The sequence below is a fragment of the Corvus hawaiiensis genome, chromosome 7, assembly GCF_020740725.1.
Source record: "Corvus hawaiiensis isolate bCorHaw1 chromosome 7, bCorHaw1.pri.cur, whole genome shotgun sequence".
In the NCBI taxonomy this organism is placed as follows: Eukaryota; Metazoa; Chordata; class Aves; order Passeriformes; family Corvidae; genus Corvus; species Corvus hawaiiensis.
The window spans coordinates 29,935,161-29,953,681 of NC_063219.1; the positions used below are offsets into that span (position 1 = coordinate 29,935,161).

An 18,521-nucleotide genomic window follows, 5' to 3' on the forward strand; every position below is an offset into this window, starting at 1 on the left:
CACAAAAACTTGGAATCAATCCCATCTTCCAATTTTCATGTCAGAAATATTTGGAAGACATTTGGACAGGGCACAGAATAAGTCACGGGGCACAGTACAAGTCACAGGAGCCCTGAACCTGAAGCTCAAGGACTGTTGAGATGGAGGATGGGTTGGGAAAGAGGTGAGGAATGGGGAGGAGAGAGTTTTTGTTTTGCATGCTAGTCTGAAAAGCTACTGTGCTTCTGTGCCTCTCTTTTGAAGACTGTAGGACAAGGTTAATTCTTAACTCTCATTATACCCTACCCTACCCAAGTTAACATATTTAAAGGATATAAAGGCCATGTGCTATTTCCTGAGCTCATGGAAATAGGGCACATTTTATTTTCACATGAAAGTCGTGCTGATTTCCCCTTGCCTTTCAGTAAGTGCATTTTTGAACTGGGATAATGCCAGTGCTTCGTTGGTTGGAGCTTCTGGACATGAGCTGAGATTGAAAATTCATTGCTGAAGTGGAAACTAGAGAGCTCAGGGTGGAACTTCTGCTGTCCTGTTTAATGTTTGGATATGAACTGAGAACTCTTTTTTTTTTTTCCTACTTGCAGAGGAAGAAAAAAAAATCTAGTTACACTTGTAGCTAAAAATCCAAATGTGCGAAGAAGAGCACAAGTAGTGCAATTGAAAGAATTCCCTTCAGGTATTTCTGTTAGTGGGTGAATAAAAAGAAACAGAGATGCTTCCAGAGCAAGGAAGAGGTGACATGCTGACTGGTGTGTGTTTTCTCTGGATTAGACTCAAGTATTGTTCTGTTCCCCCTTGCACAAAATCAGAAAAACTTCAGTGCCTTTTACAGAGAGCCCCTTGCTTGACAGCTATATGAATGAAATCAGAATCCACCAAGACTGAAGTGGGTTTTACTTAAATCTTCAAACAAATGATGTGATGTTCCTGCTGTATTATAAGAATCAGTAAGATTATGCTCTTTTTCCAGGTTCTTGCGGGGATGAATGTTTACTCTGCTGAATTTGAAAGGATAAAGGAAGAATTCAATGTCCGGGGATATCCTACAATCTGCTATTTTGAGTCAGTTATGTTTTGCTACTAATTTAGAAATCATGACTCTTCTATAATTGCATCTTTTTATCTTTTAGGGCAAGGACTGAACCTTGTTTTGTTGCTTTAACAGGAAAGGAAAGTTCCTGTTCAACTTCGAGAACTTTGGTGCTACTGCAGCAGATATAGCAGAGTGGCTGAAAAAGTAAGGCATTCAACTTCATGCACTCCATCTTTTATGTACTCTTCATTATTTACATAATGTAATGCTTTAGGAACAGACATCTCTCTCTCCTTCCCTCTGCTCAGAAGAGCAAACAAAACTACCCCGCTGAGATCAGCTAAACTCGTACAGGGAGATTGACTAATGTTTGTATTTTAGCATGCATGCCTTGCATTTCACAGTTGCATTTTGGCTGTAATAGGAGACTGACTGTGGACTAAAATAAATGCAGATACACAGATCTCAGCTTTGCTAAAAATGCCGGCTTAAATTTCCAGTAATCTTGGGTGCTTGAACTTAATACCTTGCAAAAGGTTTGACTCCTGTTGTGTTATTAAAAATGTGTATATGAAGTGTGCAGTTCTTGTTGGTTCATCAGCCTTTAGCTGAAACCTTTAAAGTGTCTTTCAGAGACAAACTGAAGATCAAGGCACCCTGGATAGGTAGTCACTTTTACAACATCTGTGTTTGCTGTAATGATGTGAAAGTGTTGAAAGCCCCTTGTTCTACCTAAAGAGACCTGTTTGCAGTCATAAACATTTTGGGGGCTGAGTGAGCCTGTGGGACTAGCAGTTCAGAGACAGACAGGAAAAGGGTGTGTATAGCTGCTCTTCAGCTGGTGCAAACCCCCCATGGTCAGTGAAGCTGATGGAGCAGCTGGAGAGAGCTGAGATAATCTGGTGATGGAGAAATCCCGTTTGCAGTGCACCCAGGCTCTTGGGCATGGTGTCATCTTTGTAAGCCTCCCATGTTTGCTGCAGTCGTGGGAAAAATACTGAAATGACCCTAATGAAAGGAAACAAACACATGGGAAAGAACAGACTGTTGCAAACTATTGTAATAGTACAGCTTAGCAGAATTGGCTCAGAGTAAGTGTATTTTGCTGAACTAGTGGTGCTGTGCTGGGGACATGCATATGGTGGCAGGTAGCCCAGGCTCTTCAGCAGCAGTAGCTTCAGGATTTGGAACCCACAAATGAAGTGAGAGCTGCATTCCTGTTAGCATCAGGAGCTACAAACACTGCAAGCAAGTACTGCCCAGTGGCTCAAACAGGAGGAATTCAGCCATAGTCATTAAGCCTCGTGTAGTCAATTAAGCCTTCAAATGTGCATGATCAAGATGGCAACTCCAGCAACTGGAAGGAGATGATCAGCCCTTGGAGCAGGGATAGGGCTTAATCACCTGCACTTTGTTATGCTTTTCAATTCTGCAAGGATGTGGTTATCTCTTGGCTACCATATGTGAAACATTAGCTGTTTGGGGTGGTTTTTTCCCCTGTCTGCCCACATAATATCCAGATAATCCCTGCAATATGCAGTACCTTTATATCAGTGCTGTGACAGCAAGTGAACACAGCTACTGGAGGCAAAGCAGAACAGCTGCAAGCTCTTGCCAATGATAATCTCTGCTAACAAGCCACTGTGGGCTTTGGCTGATACTTCAGCAGTCCAGAGCTAAAGACAGCTGTTCGTCCTCACTTAGTGCATGCTTATTAGTTGCCCAGAAGATGATCTGAGCAGCAGCCTTGTGCCCCTGTTCTGTGTAATAAGTACAAGGTTTGAAGGAAACCACATTAAGTAATTATGTGTACTTATATTTTGCCAGTAATTGATGCTTAAATTATGATAAATCAAATTATTAATAAAACCACATCTAGGGTAAACATGCTACATACATAATATACTGTTCTGAGGAATCTGCAGTACAGGTAGCCAAAATGGTATGGCAAGGGCTTTAGGAAAGCCAAGGAGTGCAATTAGGTAGCTGCAGGGTGTACAGGCTGTGTTTCAGAATAGCATAATATTAAAATATTGAAAGGTTGCTTTGGTACAAAATGTTGCTCTGAGAACCAGGGCATGGCAGTTTCGTGGCAAGGAAAGCCAATGCATTTTTATACAGTGCATGCTGTCATTGTAGAGTCTTGAAAGCAAACCCAGCAGACATTGAGCCATATGCAATGGCCTATTTTGTGTGGACAATAAGTACACTCCTCAGAAAAGCAGCTGTTGTCCCTCTCCCTCTTCTTGTTTTTTTCCCTCTAAATATTACTGGTAAAGTGCTGAAAGTGGTTGATCTTAGGCTCATTTGTGAAGGAGAACATGTTATAACTTAATCAAAGTTAGAGTTACTTAAATCATTGTCCATGCTTTTTCCTCTCAGGACAAGAACTGATAGTTTGGAGGGCTCCAACACCTCTTTTTTTTCCTTTTTACTACTTAATGAAGGTGCTTCTTTCTTACGCTGAAAGTGTGCTAATGCATCAGTCTTGCAGATGCTTTACCTTTCTTATCTTTCTAATAGGCACTGGCTACTATGTTACGGAGTTTCAGATGTTTTCATGATGTGATAGAGACAAACCATCATACAGCCTTAATGCAGCACAGTAGAGATACTATCTTGTACATACCACTTTTTTGTTAACTCTGGTACACAGCTGTATCAGCCTGAATGGTAGGCAAGCCCACCAGCTTCTTGCTGCCTTCAATAGCTGCTTGGTTTGTCTTGCTGTTTTTATAGATTCCCCTCAGGCCCTTCCTTAGCAGCAGCTACTCCGTTAAATCAAGAACTTGTTCTGTGCTCTCAATTGAATTAGCTTCTTATAACTCTTCTAGACTTCTGTCATCCTAGTCAGATGTTGGGTGTGCCTTTTGTCTGGGCTAAATGACATTTTAAATTTTGTTTATTGCTTTCTCCAGGCCTTGAGGTGTTTCTTACCAACTCCTGTGTAGGCTTATTAGCATGCACAACATTTTAAATTAGGCCATTTGAATAAATATCCTGTGCCTTGCTTTACTGATTCCTGACTGAAATAGGTCACACTAGGCCCTCCCAGACACCATGTTCTCCCAGTGCTTTGTAGGCACTGTGTCCATGTTCCTCATGCTCTGCCTACTCAGCCCAGTTCCCAAATCCATTGAGTGTCATGGTGTTTGCTGGAAAGCCTTCACTCTGCCAGGATACCTGGAGATTGCTCTCTGGGCTGCTTGGCCAGGTGCAGCTCTGACCTTTGCTTTGATGTTTGCTTCTTGGTTTGTTTATTGTAGAAGCAGCAGCAGAGGTGTGCATCACAGTTCTGCACGGATTGCTTAATATTCTTGGATCACACCCATTGCTTACATCAACAGAAGTTGCTGTGTGAATCTGTGTATCTCTACTGCTTTTTTTTATCAAACTAGGCTTTCAGCCTAGAAATGAGTAAGGCAGGATAAGTGAGTTATCATCTGTTTGCCATTCCTTGTTCCAGGCAGCTAACACAATAATACATTTTAATAAAAAATAGTAAATCTGCTTTCACCAGAGATGGGGTCACATCCAGACCTATACTTTGCCAAAGAATTTAGGGAATTTTGGGGGGTATTTGGAACTCATTACTGCAACTGACAAGAATAAAATAGCTTCAGAGTCTGGCTCCCAATGTTTGTATGTTTGGGTGTCTTTTTTGTGAACATTGCTTTAATAAATAAAATGTCAGCATAGTTTAGTTCACAGCTGCCAAATTCTCTTTTTAATGTACATTAATGAAAGCCAAAACCAATTGTTTATTGGGATGACGAGCTCCAGAGGAGCTTAGGTTCAGTTTCCAGACCTGCCACTGTGTCTTTGAGCAGTCTCTGTGGCTCTGACCCATCAAAGACAGTTGAACTCATGTGCAATCATAGTGAAGCTGGTAGAACACATCACTTGCCTTTTGGGTTAAGCATGCAGCTGAGTAGCTTTGCTGAGTTAGGCCTACAAGCCCACTGCAGAGTGAGGACATAACAATGCTTCCCTGGCTCACAAGAGTTGTTCAGGGTAAAACCATGTATTCCTGGGGAAATGGTGTGTGTAGGTGGCTCATGGTCCCAACACTACTCCTCCTTTCTCTGTTGGCCCTAATCATGCTGTCAGTATCCAAGGTGACGGGTTAAATTGGCTGTTTCTGCTCACTGCTTTTTTCTTTCATTTGCAATGACTCCTGTGAACTACAAAGTGGGAATGCTGTGAGAAGGGGAGCATCCTGCTGAGGAGGGTAAAAGAGTAGTAGAAAATGCATTTGATTTCTATAATGTAATAACCAAGCAGTCTGGTTATCTCCTCGCTCCATCCCCTTCCATTGCTGATCTGTCCTCAGGAGCTTCTTGCAGATTTTTTTATTCCTCCTCCAGTTTTATCTGTGTTTCAGTGCCTTTGAGTTCTGGATGAGTACAATTATGGAAGCTTCATAGGTTTGTGAACCCTATGAACCCCTGTTCAGTAACTCCTGTTCAGTAGGGTTGGTGTGTCAGACATGTATGAACATCTGCACAAAGTGGTTCCTTACACTGGTTTGACTTTGCAAGATGGCTGCTTAGCACCAGAGAGCTGCCTTTAAGCTGTGTCTGTTTGTCTTGTAGCCCACAGGCACCTCAGCCACAGGCTCCAGAGACTCCCTGGGCAGATGAAGAAAATGTAGTTTATCACCTGACCGATGAGGACTTCGACAAGTTTATAAAAGATCATTCATCTGTGCTAGTGATGTTCCATGCACCATGTGAGTTTGTTTTCTCTTCTGTACTCTGAGCCAAATGCTTGCTAACAAAATCAGTGATGTTTTTCTGTGGAAGTTTCACCGAACCATGAACTCAAAAGTCCAGGCTTTTCTTGTTTGTGATGATTGTTAAATACACAAGGCATGAAATGTTTGTGAAGTTGGTGACTTCACATTTAGGATGGAGATGTGCTTCTGGAAGAGGGACACTTTGTAGGCTGAGTCAAAACATAATTGAGTGTAGTGATGCTTAAATAGTCTGAGTACTCATCACTCTACAGCATGATTCCTCATTTTCAACTTCTCTTCAGTATTGTTTGCTTTCAAAGCAGAACTCTGGTTGAGTAAACAACTCAACTTGAGAACCATGAGCTCCTGGGTTCTTGTCCATGGCTGCTGATATGTCATTTTGAGCATTTTCACTCCTCTGCCACAGTTTCTCTGGCAATGTAAGGGATGATTGTCATTATATATTGTGCTGAACTATGCCGAAAGTAGACCTAAGTTTAGAAAGTCCTCAGGACTTTTGTTAACTAATGCAGAGTAGGTGGTGATACTACTTACTGTTCTGCTGAGAATGCATTGAACTGATCTTTTTCATGACTTGAAGTTTTAGCTTGAGCAGTAAAATGCAGTGGGTTGACTTCAGGAAGCTGTTCCAGCCACGCTGCCCTCTTGTATGCTGTTGGGTGGAAGAGAAGAGTGCATTAACCTCTGTTCACTGTGGATGTAACTTGTTTCAGCTACACAGCTGGTTCTTCCAATTGTTTTTGTCTGTGATGGACAGTTCAAGCTTGAATCTGCTATGCTGGATGACACACAGCTTCTCTCTCCTCTTGCTGCTGTGCTGGCAGTACTACTTGGGTGAGATGTTCATTTTCAAGGGCATAGATTTAAAGGTTAGGGCTCTGGAGGCAGACTGTGTGCTCACAGCTGAGGGTCTTGGCACAGAGGCTGAAATCCTGCTTCCCTTTATGCCAGCAGGAGTTAGCTCTAAAATGCCTTTTTTTGAAGGTCTGCTCATAAGACTCATTTGAAAAACGTACCATAATGAATTTCCTCTGCCTGATGAAGTGTCTAAGAATTTGGTCCACTGAAGCAGGGGACTGACTGCTGTTTTGTTGCTGTGTTCCCTGGATTATTTGTACTAATGAAAGTGGGACCGGAGATGAACTCCTGCTCTGAAACCCCAAACACAAGTAGCAGAACTGATGAGGCCTGGTTTGCTCAGGAGTTATCCTTCGTTACCCAAATCCTTCCTTCTCCAGATTTCCCTGCACCCCGGTGTGCCAGTGACAGCATGGGCTGCTGCTCCTCGGCAGCTGTGCGCTTGCTGAGCAGCTGCTGCCAAGCACAAATGTAACTCCTAAATTCCCTCCTCTCCCTCTCTCTGCACAATGGCATGGGATAAGCATCCCTTCTCTTTAGCCCTGGATCTCAGCATGTTTAGAGATCTAGTAGTATTTTAAAGCTTTGCCTTTTTTTGAGTTTGTAAATGGGCAAAGGAGTCCAGTCATGTATTCAGGAGGAGGAAGAGGGGGAAGAAATCAACAGCTGGCCCTGCAAAACTTAATCCTTTGGGAAGCCAGATTAAAAATAGATGAATACATACAATTGCAATCAAATTTTATAGTAAGTTCAAGTTAGTTTTAAATCTCAGTAGGATTCTGTTGAGTTTTTAGTGGTTTTTTAGTATTTTCAAGAACACAGGTAACACAATTTTAGGGATAACAATATTGCGTGACCTGTTTTGAGAGGAGGGGTGCTTCCAGACAGGTATATTTTGTACTAAGGAGCATTCTGCACTAAGGTACAGCAGTACTTTGGAAAATGCTGTTTTAAAAGTAAATCAAATGCCTTAACTGGGCTGTTGCAATCTTCTGGTAACACTTTCCAGCTGCTCAGAATTGGGATAAAGAGTGTTCTTTGCCAGAACAACTGCATTTTAAATGCAACTCGAATATTTGGGGCATTTTATTTACATTCAGATGGTAATGGTAATTCTGCCTACATGCAGAATCCAGCTTGTACATGTGTAAAAGATCTGTGTTTGTAAGAATCCTCTCCGGGCATCCTCAGCAGAGTATAAGGCTTGCAAACTAATTAATGACAGACAACTATCATAAACAGTTATCTCCATGATTAAAAGCTCTTCTCTTAGCACTTCTTAAATGTGCTAATGGTGTCACCTTATGAATATTAGGAGATAAATTTTTCCAGTAAAAGAAGTGGTAAAACCAGTGAATGTCTTACTTGTTTTGACCTTGGTAGCTCAGGCTGAGGAAGTTTTTTCCTAAAAATTATGTATTAATAAAAAAAAATGTCAAAACATCTATAAAATAGGCTCATAACACAGGATATACTTCTAAGTAACTAAGAATAATCAAGGGGATTTCAACACTGGCCTGGAATTAGCAAGTACTTAAACTCCTGTGTCACCATGCAACACACACGTGACTTGGAGTTTTTCTGGCACACTGTTATGGTTTAGCCTCAGCCACAGCTCAGCCCCACACAGCTGCTCCCTCAGATTGGGATGGGGGAGAGAATTTGAAAGGTAAAGCCAAGAAAATTCGTGGGTTTGTGAGATAAAGGTGGTTTAATAAGAAAACCAAAAGCTATGTACAGGCAAACCAAAACAAGGAATTTGTTCACCACTTTGCTTTTACTGGCAGGTGTTCAACCATTCCGAGAAAAGCAGAGTTTTGTCACACATAATGGTGACTTGGGAAGACAAACTCCATTACTCCAAATGTCCCCCCTCTCCCTCTTCCCCAAGTTCTGTATGCTGAGCATGACACCATGTGGTCTGGGATATCCCTGTGGTCATTTGGGGTCAGCTGTCCTGGCTGTGTCCCCTGACATCTTCTTGTACAACCCCAGCCTCTTCACTGGTGGGTTGGGGTGAGGAGCAGAAAAAGTCTGGATTCTGTAAGCACTGCTCATCAATAGCTAAAACATCCCTGAATTATCAACACTGTTCCCAGAACAAATCCAACTCATGGCTTAATACCAGCTACTGTGAAGAAAATGAACTCTATCCCAGCCCAAATCGTCACACACACACACACGAGGAGCTGTTTTAGTAGAGGAGAATTATTTCAGTGATGCTTTAATTGCCTATTCAGGTGGCCAGTGCATTAACAGAGTGCAGTATGAAAAGATGGAAAAGTGGGGAATTGGCAGCGTTTTATCTGCTCCCCTGCCCCCAGTGCTGAAGATACAGCTGAACCAAACACATCCCAGGTAAATACCTGTGAACTGCACCATTAGGCACTGTGATGGATGTGGCCAATTGGGTCTCCGTGCCTGTGGCTACTAATGATCATCCCTGAGGACCACACTGTAATTATTTACAATCAGTTGCACTTACTAGCCTAGTCAAAGGCATGGCAGCATTTTAAGTGCTGCCTGGCATAACTAAGTTCAAGGAGAGCAGCCTAGTGTGTTTTAAACACATCAGGAAGGTCTGCAGCATGCAGCTTGCACCTCTTGGGATTAGAGACACCATACCTTTTGTGCAGTAGTTTATCACAACCATTAAACAGAAGATGTGCTGCTTCAGGTCATGTGGGTGAGTGTGGGTGGGCAGGATGAGTTCATCCTGCTTTTGTTTCACGGGTCACTGGGGACAGAGCAGGATTTTTAACCTGCTGAAACTCCTTTGTAAAGCCCTTAAGAGGATGTTCAATAAATCTGAATATTTAGCATAGGTAAATAGTGACCTAGCCAGTCAGGCTCTGAAGGCACTCTCCTCCCCAGCCATCTGTGAAGGGTGTGCACTGTTGTGCTCCTTACTTAAGCATTTTGCTGAAATTTCGTAAATCGTGTTATCCTGGATATATTCAGACTGGAGTCTTGCAGACATCTGAAGTGTTTTTTCAATCTGTTGTTGTACCCAAAACCTGAATTCTCCTGCACTGTACAAAAGAACAAAGAAAGGCCCCTCCTTCCCAAAGGATTTGGAGTTTTTACTTGGATTGATCGTATTTGGTAACATGAGATAGCAGAGTTGTGTTAGCAGGCCTATTTCTGAGGCTACAACAAAGGATTTATTGCACCAACCAGAGTTATTTCTGTACTATAACATAACTAAAGGCAGCCTTGTTGCTTATGATAGGCTTCTGCTAGCAATGAGAATAAAGAGTCCATGTCTGTGTGTGCTTCTTGATATCTGTGCCTACAGCTGATTGATTTATTTAGATGCCCAAGATGACAGCTGGGTTCTGAATGTCTCTAAATATGGGTTATGCTGCCAGTCAAGTGTTGTTAAATGCTTTAGTGTCATGGGTATTCACTGGGACTTAAAATGCTCCGGAGTCACTTGAACACAAAAAAAAGCCCTGTTTGTGTTTTCAGTTTCCTCATCAAACTGTTTGCTGAGTCCAATGCAATTTTTAAAATAATTCTGCCCAAAATATTTGCCAAATTAGTGAGGGTTGCAGTCTTTCTGACTCTGTTTTGTCAAAAGAATAAACCTCCTACACATTTGTCCTTTCTACATTTTTCTCAGCATTTTTCTCCAAGTCACATCTCAGTCACAAAATAAACCCAACTAAGTCACTGTTAAGTCAATTCAAATGCCACTGAAAGGTGTTTGAAGTCCAGGATTGAAATTCAAGTCAACTCAGAAATGGTTTCTAGCAGTGTCTGCTGTTCATGCACAGGAGTTACTTTTCATTATGTTTTGTTAACACAAGAGACACTGCTAACATTTTAACTGTGTCTCATTCACAAGAGACACATGCTAACATTAAAGCATACCTGTTCTTGCAGCCTAATGCAGAATAATGTCCTGGTGCCACTATGAGCTGTAGCCTCCCCGTGTACCTTCAGCAAGCACGGATCTGAGCAGTCTCTGATGCTGATTGGTGGTTGTAGTCACCCCTGATATTTGCTTGGGGCTTCTTTACCCTCTCTCATACCCCATCAACCAGACCAAAGTTTGTGGTCTGGTACTGATGCTAGAGGTAACAAACAGAGGAGAAAAAAGTGCTTTGGCTGTACTGTTAATGTGAGTGTGCATTTGCTTTTTAAAGGATTAAACTATTAAAATGTTTTTCCTGCAACATTTCTTCCTTGTATGTGAGCTTAAGTTCAGGTTAAACCTGTGCTCTTCCCAGTCCCCTTCATAGGGTTCCTTCAGAGACCATATAAGCTGATTGCAGGAGGTAAGGTTAGAAAAAATGTCCATATCCTTAGTAGGACATCGGAGCCATTGTGGTTTTTCCTCCAGTGATAAAGAGGGAAAACAGGGAAAATGCAACCTAACAGACCTTTGCTTGCTTCCTCCCAGTGGAAGGGAGTGCAAAAATAAATCTTGAAATGATAAAATGCACCACAGTTTTCATGTGTTGTTGAAATGTCCGTGAAATTCCTTTCCTGTCCTCGGATATTTTCTCTCCCTTTATAAACCAACCCAATAAATTATGCAGTTGCTGCTTTCCAAAGTCATCTATTCATCTGTTCAGGTTTTTAATTGCACAGGGAGCGGTTTTATCAATTTGGCTTTGAAAAACAGCTTTTCACACCCTTCACTCCTTCCCTCCTCCCTGGGTGCATTAAAACCCAAGGCTTTAAGCGACTTTGTGAACTCATTATTAAGAATCCCAACCAATTAGCCCAGTACAAGAAGAAGGCCTCAGCTTCTAACCAAGTAGTGAACTTGGATCTCTCACAGCCAGTGCACCATCACTGGTTTCAGTGGCCTTGTTTTTGTTTCTTACTGCTGCACATGGTGAAATTGGGATGTAGGAATCCATTGCTCGCTTTAAATATGAAGTAAAGTGAATCCAAAATGTGTGCACAAAATCAAATCTATTTTTTTTCAAACCATGTTTCACAACTATAAATAAATATGTCTCCCTTTCAGACCCCCACTGGTTTGTTTTGAAAGCAAGCTATGATGCTGTGAGCTCTAATTGGGATGTCTGTTGGCAGCATCAACTGAAAGGCCACAAGTTGAAAAGGCTGAGGAATAATCTACTCTGCAGCCTGAAAAAAATTGCCTTTCTAGCACAGGTCAGCAGCAGCCCAACATTGGCAGCCTGTGATAAATAAGGAAATTAAATTATTTGTAAATAAATAAAGTTTTTCCATGCTAATTCATGATTCAATCAAAGATTTTTTTTTTTAATGTCAACCAACGCAGTTGTTCCAGTAGAGGTTAAAGGCTTGTGGGTTTTCCAAACATCCAGCAGCAATAAACATGGATGGAAACATCCTTTAATTTTTTTTTGTCCCTGTCATATATGACATACGTGATTTTTAAAATAAAATGTTGTTTGTGTTCAGTGGCTACATAGAGAGCCTTTGGCATCTGCCTTCAGATGTAGAGCCTCTGGGATAAAGGCAAACAACAGGTAGCTGGGAAGCTGGTTTTGGTGAACCTGTGCAGGTCTGGATTACTGGAAGTTTGTAGTGTGTAAGGCAGGTTGTGCATTTGGAATCTGGTCAGATGCCATATCCCTGTGGTACAGCTATATACTAGTCCATAGGAAGATACACAAGGGGACATTTATGTGTCAGGGTGCTTGCTGTGGGCTCAGTCCTGTTCATACCAGACCCTGTGAAAATGTTCTCCTTGTTTCAGAGTAATTATAGAAAGCTTTGAACAAGTCAAACTTTCTGGACTGTTATGTGGGTCACAGGCAGTGCCTGTCTCTGGTGGGTTTTTTGGTGGAGCAATGCAGATGTCAGGATGGGCTGTTGCACTGCCTTCATCACCAAAAACTGAATTGTTGTGCAAGGGCACTCGGATGATGAGTGTTGCTGTTTAAGAGTCTGGACAGATTGTTGAAGAGAAAAGATTTGCTTCAGTTTTAGAAGCATGTTTCCTGACTCTCTGTGTCCCATAGGCTCCTAATTTTAATGTTGCCTTAGTGTGTTTTTAATGGGATGTATAATAAAATGCTCCTGTACAGGCATAAATTGTGCCAACTTTCTGTGCATTGTACATATGTACTTCTCAGCTGAACATTCCTGAAGGCTTCTGGAGCAGATACATTCTTCATGTGAACCAGCTAGAAGTGGGTACATTCCTAGCTTCAGAATCTGCTTCCAGAGGTGAGCAAGTCCTGACTGTTGATTTCAGAGAGAGGAGGTTTGGGTTCTTCTTAGACTGGGTTCTTCATTATGTAACAGCGTGGAAGTCTACAACAAGATGTTGCTTGATACTACATATATTTGAATATCACCAAAAATCTTAGGGGGTGTGAACAGTTCAGCACAGTGACCTGCCAGAGCAGTGACCTGTAATTAAACTAATTACAGAAATTATTTTCAGGGAGATTTAATCACACATCAAAGCAGAAGTTCTTGGAAAGGCAACAAACCAGGAAAATGAAGAACCTGACATGGATTTTTCCTTTAATGACAATACCACTCATGTTTCTCAAGGATCTAAAAAGTCAGTATGGGTTTTTAGTGGTACTTAATATAAATAGGCATGTGAAGAGTATAAAAATCCTAATAACTAGCTTGTGCAATATAACTTGATAGGATACCTAATGAAAGGGGCGAACACAGTAACGACTGATTCCACTGTCTCTTTTCTGTTGGTCTTTTGATTCTGGCACACACAGTTCGTATGGGATTATTGTCTTTTTGAAGCAGCTTGTGCTCTTTGAGCAGGGTATGGTCATAAAAAAGGATGATCTGATGATAAGAGCGATGGCCTTGGCCTGGAGATGTAAAAGTTCAGTTTTTGCCTTGCTTTGATTTGTACAGTCACGACCCAAGTCACTAAATATTTGTCTCAGTTTCCAACCTGTGAAGTGGAGATAACATTTCACCTTGCATGGGAGTTTTATCTAGCAAGCCATGGCCAGACTGCAAGCTGCTCCAGTATTGCAGGAATTGAGATATGGCAGGCATATGAGCACTGCAAAGTCTTGATTAACATGGAGGAAGTAGGATTCTGCCTTTGGTGTTCCCTGGCTTGTGGCAGACAGCAGTTTTTTGTCCCCCAAGTTTAGGAAACTCCATCTGCTGCTGGGTGAGCACAGAGCTCAGACAAGATTATCGCAGCTTGAGCTGATGACTCACAGCCTGGTTACAGCTCATGCCGGGACTAAATGGGAGGAGCCTTGACTTGCTCTGGTTGAGCTTCACAACAGGAAGAGTGGCAAACTTGGGGTATTTTGGGCTGCTCTACCTTTGGGCTGGATCTTGACTTGCTCCATGGCATGATGCTGTTCGGGGGACACAGCATGTACATTGTATAACTTACTTGGTAGCAGCTGTGGGTATTGAGAGCAGAATGTAGGGTATAGGTAAAGGAAGAAGGAAAGGAGACAAAATGTAGATATTTGGTGGTTGTGAAATTTGGGAAGTTTGCTCAAAATGCATTGCTGTATGCTCGCCTCCAATTAGGAGCAATTAGTTTCTCTATTAAAGAAGACATTTGCAAAGGCTATTCCAATCAGAAAAAAAGCTTCATGTGAATGTGTGGCAGGTGGTGTGAAGGGAGCATTAGTTTCTTCGGGGATTTGCTGCCTCATTTCTCACATTACTATTGCCTTCCCTCTCTCCTAACGAGTCCTTACCAACTGACTCAGCCTGTAGCTGCTGGAGCACTAAGGAGCAGCTGAGGTGACAGCTGAAGAGGGACTGGCCCCATTCTCTGGGTATTTGCTGTCAGTTATTTAGGTGTTCAGAGGGGTCTTTCAGAGGACTTAAGTAATTTTAGGTGTTAAAAATCCACATTTGAGTGTGTGAATTGGGTAACTGTCATCCTGGCAAGCTTGACCCCAGTGTACATGTAAGCCCTTAATGCTCTTGTGATGAGTTCTGATAGGAGTGAAGCATAACTTATTTTTATAGGTTTACTTTGCTTGCCTCTAATGATGGGTTAACAGTAGGAATTAGCTTTAAGAATTAAACTCCAGGTTTATTTTTTCTGAAATAAATTAGTTTCCTCATTTGGATAAGCTCAATATACTGTGCAGGGCTCTCATTTGGAAAGTGCCTTACAGTATCTCTGCTACTTGAATCCTTACCAGTAGAGTTTTCACTGTCAAGTTTATCTTCCTAAATACTTTATGGCTTCAACTTTTATTCCATGAAAGGTAGAGAACTGACGTAAAGGGCAAATAGTGAACAGAGAAACCTAGAGTGAAAGATTGCTTGCCTGCCTGTCTGCTCCTTGTGCCCTTTCAGATGGTGAGTTGGCAGGTGATGCCATTTTTCTGAGTTACTAATACATTAATCCATTGCCTGGACACTGAGGCATTGTGCTGATGGTGGAGCTGTGTCTTCTGGAGTTGTGACTGCTTGTGGTTGGCAACCGTGCCGGCAGGCTTCTCCTAAATAGGTGAATAGGTCTCAGCTGGTAGCCACTTCTGCTGTGATTTTGGACAAAAAATGTGCATTCTGCACAGTATCTCTTCTTGACACTTGACTTTTCCAGACATCTTCACAGTAACAGTCAGTGCTACCGTTCCTTTTAACCTCCCTGCCCCCTAAGCTTGAGTTCTTTGGCATGTACCTTTTTAGGAAGATCTCATTGCGTTGCATCCATTTTGCTGATGTCTTACACAAATTGCATCCTAGGAAATAATTCTCAGGTTATGCTGTTTTTGTGAGCTGAACATTCAAAGCTCTTTCATCTAACCCGTGTTCTTTGGCATTTTCATTGCTAAATCCAAAGCATAAAGTTTTCCATAGTGGGGTAAGAGTGTGAGGGAAAGCAGTGCAGCTTCTCTTCCCTCCTCAAGGTAAAATGTTGTTGTTCACCTGGCAATGGAGAAAGGGGGGAGTCTTTTTTAGATGTGGAATAATTCTGGCTTAATTGAGAAGGAAACTTTCTGGTGGTATTTTCATAAACTCTCAACAGTTTCACCTTAAGGCAACCATGCTGTTGTCTCACATTTCAGGAGGGGAAGATTAATTTTCAACACCTACTCAGGGCCATGTTCCTCAGAGCTGGTGTAGGAAGTGTAATTCATATCTTCCAATACCAGCTGATTCACCTTCCTTCATTTCTTTTCCCTCCCAAGAGGGATGGCAGGAGGCACTATCATCTCCCAACACTGATTTCTATCAGTTGCACCACAGTCTTGAGTAAGAGGGTATATCCATGCAGTTTTGGTATATACATGCAATGTAATCTCCAGCAGCTGGAAGCTGAAACCACCTTTGGAATGAAAATAAGGAACCATGTGATTCTTGGTTTTAGTTTATTTTACGTAAAAATGATGATTAGGTTAAAGGTTGTTCCTGGATGCTGGAGTCTGTGCTGTGCAGATGGGGTGTATTTTTTCAAAGGCTGCTGTCAGGAGTCCAGCTCAGCCACGGCCCCCTGTGAGCTCAGAAGCTGAGAGTGCACACTGAGGGCAAGATAGAGCAGAAATCTCTCTTCTTGCTTGATTCTCAGGAATCCCTGGGAGGCAGCAGCCTGTGGCTGAGGTTAGTCTTGGAGAATATTCACCCTTTACCCTGAGCCTGAGTCAGAAGAAGATATGCTCCAGTGTGACCAGAAATGAAGGCGAAAGTGTGTGTTGTGCAGTTCACCAGAGCTGCTGTCTTTTAAATCCCATGGAGGCAGCCTGCAGGACCCGCTCCGTGTTTGTCGCCCGTGTGTTGAGCCCTCCCCTGCCAAGGGCCATTGCTGGCTAAAGGTGGCCCTTCTGCCAGAGCTGTGAACACAACACGGATACAGACAGGTTTCCCAGAGGACACGTATAGTTAAGCTCTCTTCTCAGTTTGATCTGATTCATGTAATGCATCTGACTGTCTTTTTCAAAAACAAGTAAATAGTTTTAACTCATACTACAACTGTCTAAAACTGTTATGACTCTTCTGAGCAGTTTCAGTGATGCTGGGAGGGAATAAATTACGCCACCATAGAAAAGACAAGATGGTGTCTGGGTTTGGGTCACTACCACCTCAGCAAGTCATACAGACAGGAAGAGGAGTGACCCATTTGTAAAGATTTTGTGCCCCACCTTCACACTGAAGGGCTCCTGGAAGCAGGCAGAGACTTTCCTCTGTGTGCCCATGCTGGGACTGGATTTGCACAGCTCCTTGCACGCACAGATTGCTGCAGTCTGAGTTCGTGGTAATGGCAGTGAGATGGTGATAACGGCGGGGCCGAGTCGCTCCGTGCTCTCCGGTCGCTGGGATGAACCGTGCAGCCCACGCAGCCACGGCGTTAGGCTGCAACCGCAGCAGCGTAGCATGACTGCAATAATCCAGACTACTTAAGTATCTTTCTCCTAATTCTGTATTTCTAGTTCCTCAGAGTCTTTTCCAGGCTGACCTTTCACAGGCTTTGTCTTTTGTAAAGCCGTAAAGCTGTTTGCTTGTCACTGATCTCTAAGCAATGTAGTGCCTGGTCAAACCAAACCTGCCTTTAAATGTATGGTATTGGGGGTGGCGTGTGTCTGGATTTGTGTGTGCGCTAGCTGTTGGAAATTTGAATTCAATATTGTGTTAAAGATGTTGAAGATGCATCTCTTATAAGAAAGCATCAAGTCTTAAAACCTCGTTGTGTTTAAGTATCTGGAATTATACCTGGGTGTGCGGTGCTGCTGGTGAGAACATGAATGGTTTGGTGGGAGTAAGTACCCAGAGGGAAAAGGTGGTGCAAAATTCTTTGGCTCCTGATTCTTCCTAAGATGATTCCGGGGGTTTTTTTGGGGGTTTTTTTTAGCAGAAACATGGAGATCCTGGCACAGCCTGACTGCTCTGGCTATTGTGACTATTAAGTGAACACGCAACCAACACAATTGCAAATCGTACCTGTGATTATGGGGAGAAACAGCTGCTTTTGTCATCCTCCCTCCCTGCCAAATTTGTGGATGATTTTCCATCAGATGTCTGCAATGCAGATGGCTAAATTATGCAAGGGAGTCTGCAGCTGTTGTAGTTTATGCTCTCCTGTACCGGTGAAGGAACTGTAAACTGCCTCATGTCAGACGTGAGAGATCCTCTTTTACATGATGCATTAGAAGTCTCTGTGTGTTACAGACTTCCATGGCAGAAGAGAATACATTTGTGTTCTTGCATGGGTGATAAGAGGGCTGGGATTTGTGTGTGGCTGCAAGGATTGTGTCGCCCCTGCTCCATGTAGATACTCCTGCTTTTATATGTAGGGGTGCAAGTTCAAGGTCAACAATGGGGCACATGTAAGAACTGGCTATTCTGCTGTTGTGAGAGGTCACTGCTCCTTTGGGATTAAGAATGGAGAAACCAATGGTGTTATCCCTAGGTGTTAAATGTTCAGAGAGCAAAGGTGCATCTGAAATTTTTGACAGTTTTTTTTCTTTGCTTGAAGTTGTCCGTAAATCTTGTGTGAGTGTATTCTGAACTGCCAGTGGCCCACTTGCTGAAAGCAGGACTTGTTTTGTGATTCAAATTCGTTTTCTCATCAGGCTAATGGAGGTATTTTTGGTATGCAGCTATAGATGGATGTAGAGCTGGCATGATACAATAAGTAGCTGGTACATGATAAGAGTATTCAAGCAGTCTGTTGATGACAGAAATATAATGATTCTTTAAAATCTTTATTTGCAATTTAGTTTGCCTCTAGGGTTCTTGATGTCAGAAATTGCTTCTTCACAACTGCCTGGATGTTGTCTTTTATCTCTTGCTTGTCGCACACACTTCAGATCCTCAGACAATATTGTCTTGAAATGAGAGGACATGACCAAAAGCATGGCATTTATTTATATAGTCATAATAACCTGAAAGAAGCAAACACTGAATGACAGAAACAGAGATTTATATTCTTGGGCCAGCACTAAGACAGCATATGCA

The 18,521-nt window shown here is 42.3% G+C and overlaps 1 protein-coding gene across 1 annotated transcript in view; it reads left to right on the forward strand.

Moving 5' to 3' along the window:
- Positions 1–18,521, forward strand: part of PDIA5 (protein disulfide isomerase family A member 5) — a 99,167-nt gene that overhangs the window by 43,464 nt on the left and 37,182 nt on the right. The window contains exons 9-11 of the mRNA XM_048309768.1: positions 971–1,062; positions 1,166–1,237; positions 5,629–5,765. Of these exons, the coding sequence (XP_048165725.1) occupies positions 971–1,062; positions 1,166–1,237; positions 5,629–5,765 (301 nt within the window). The remainder of the gene's footprint in view (positions 1–970; positions 1,063–1,165; positions 1,238–5,628; positions 5,766–18,521) is intronic.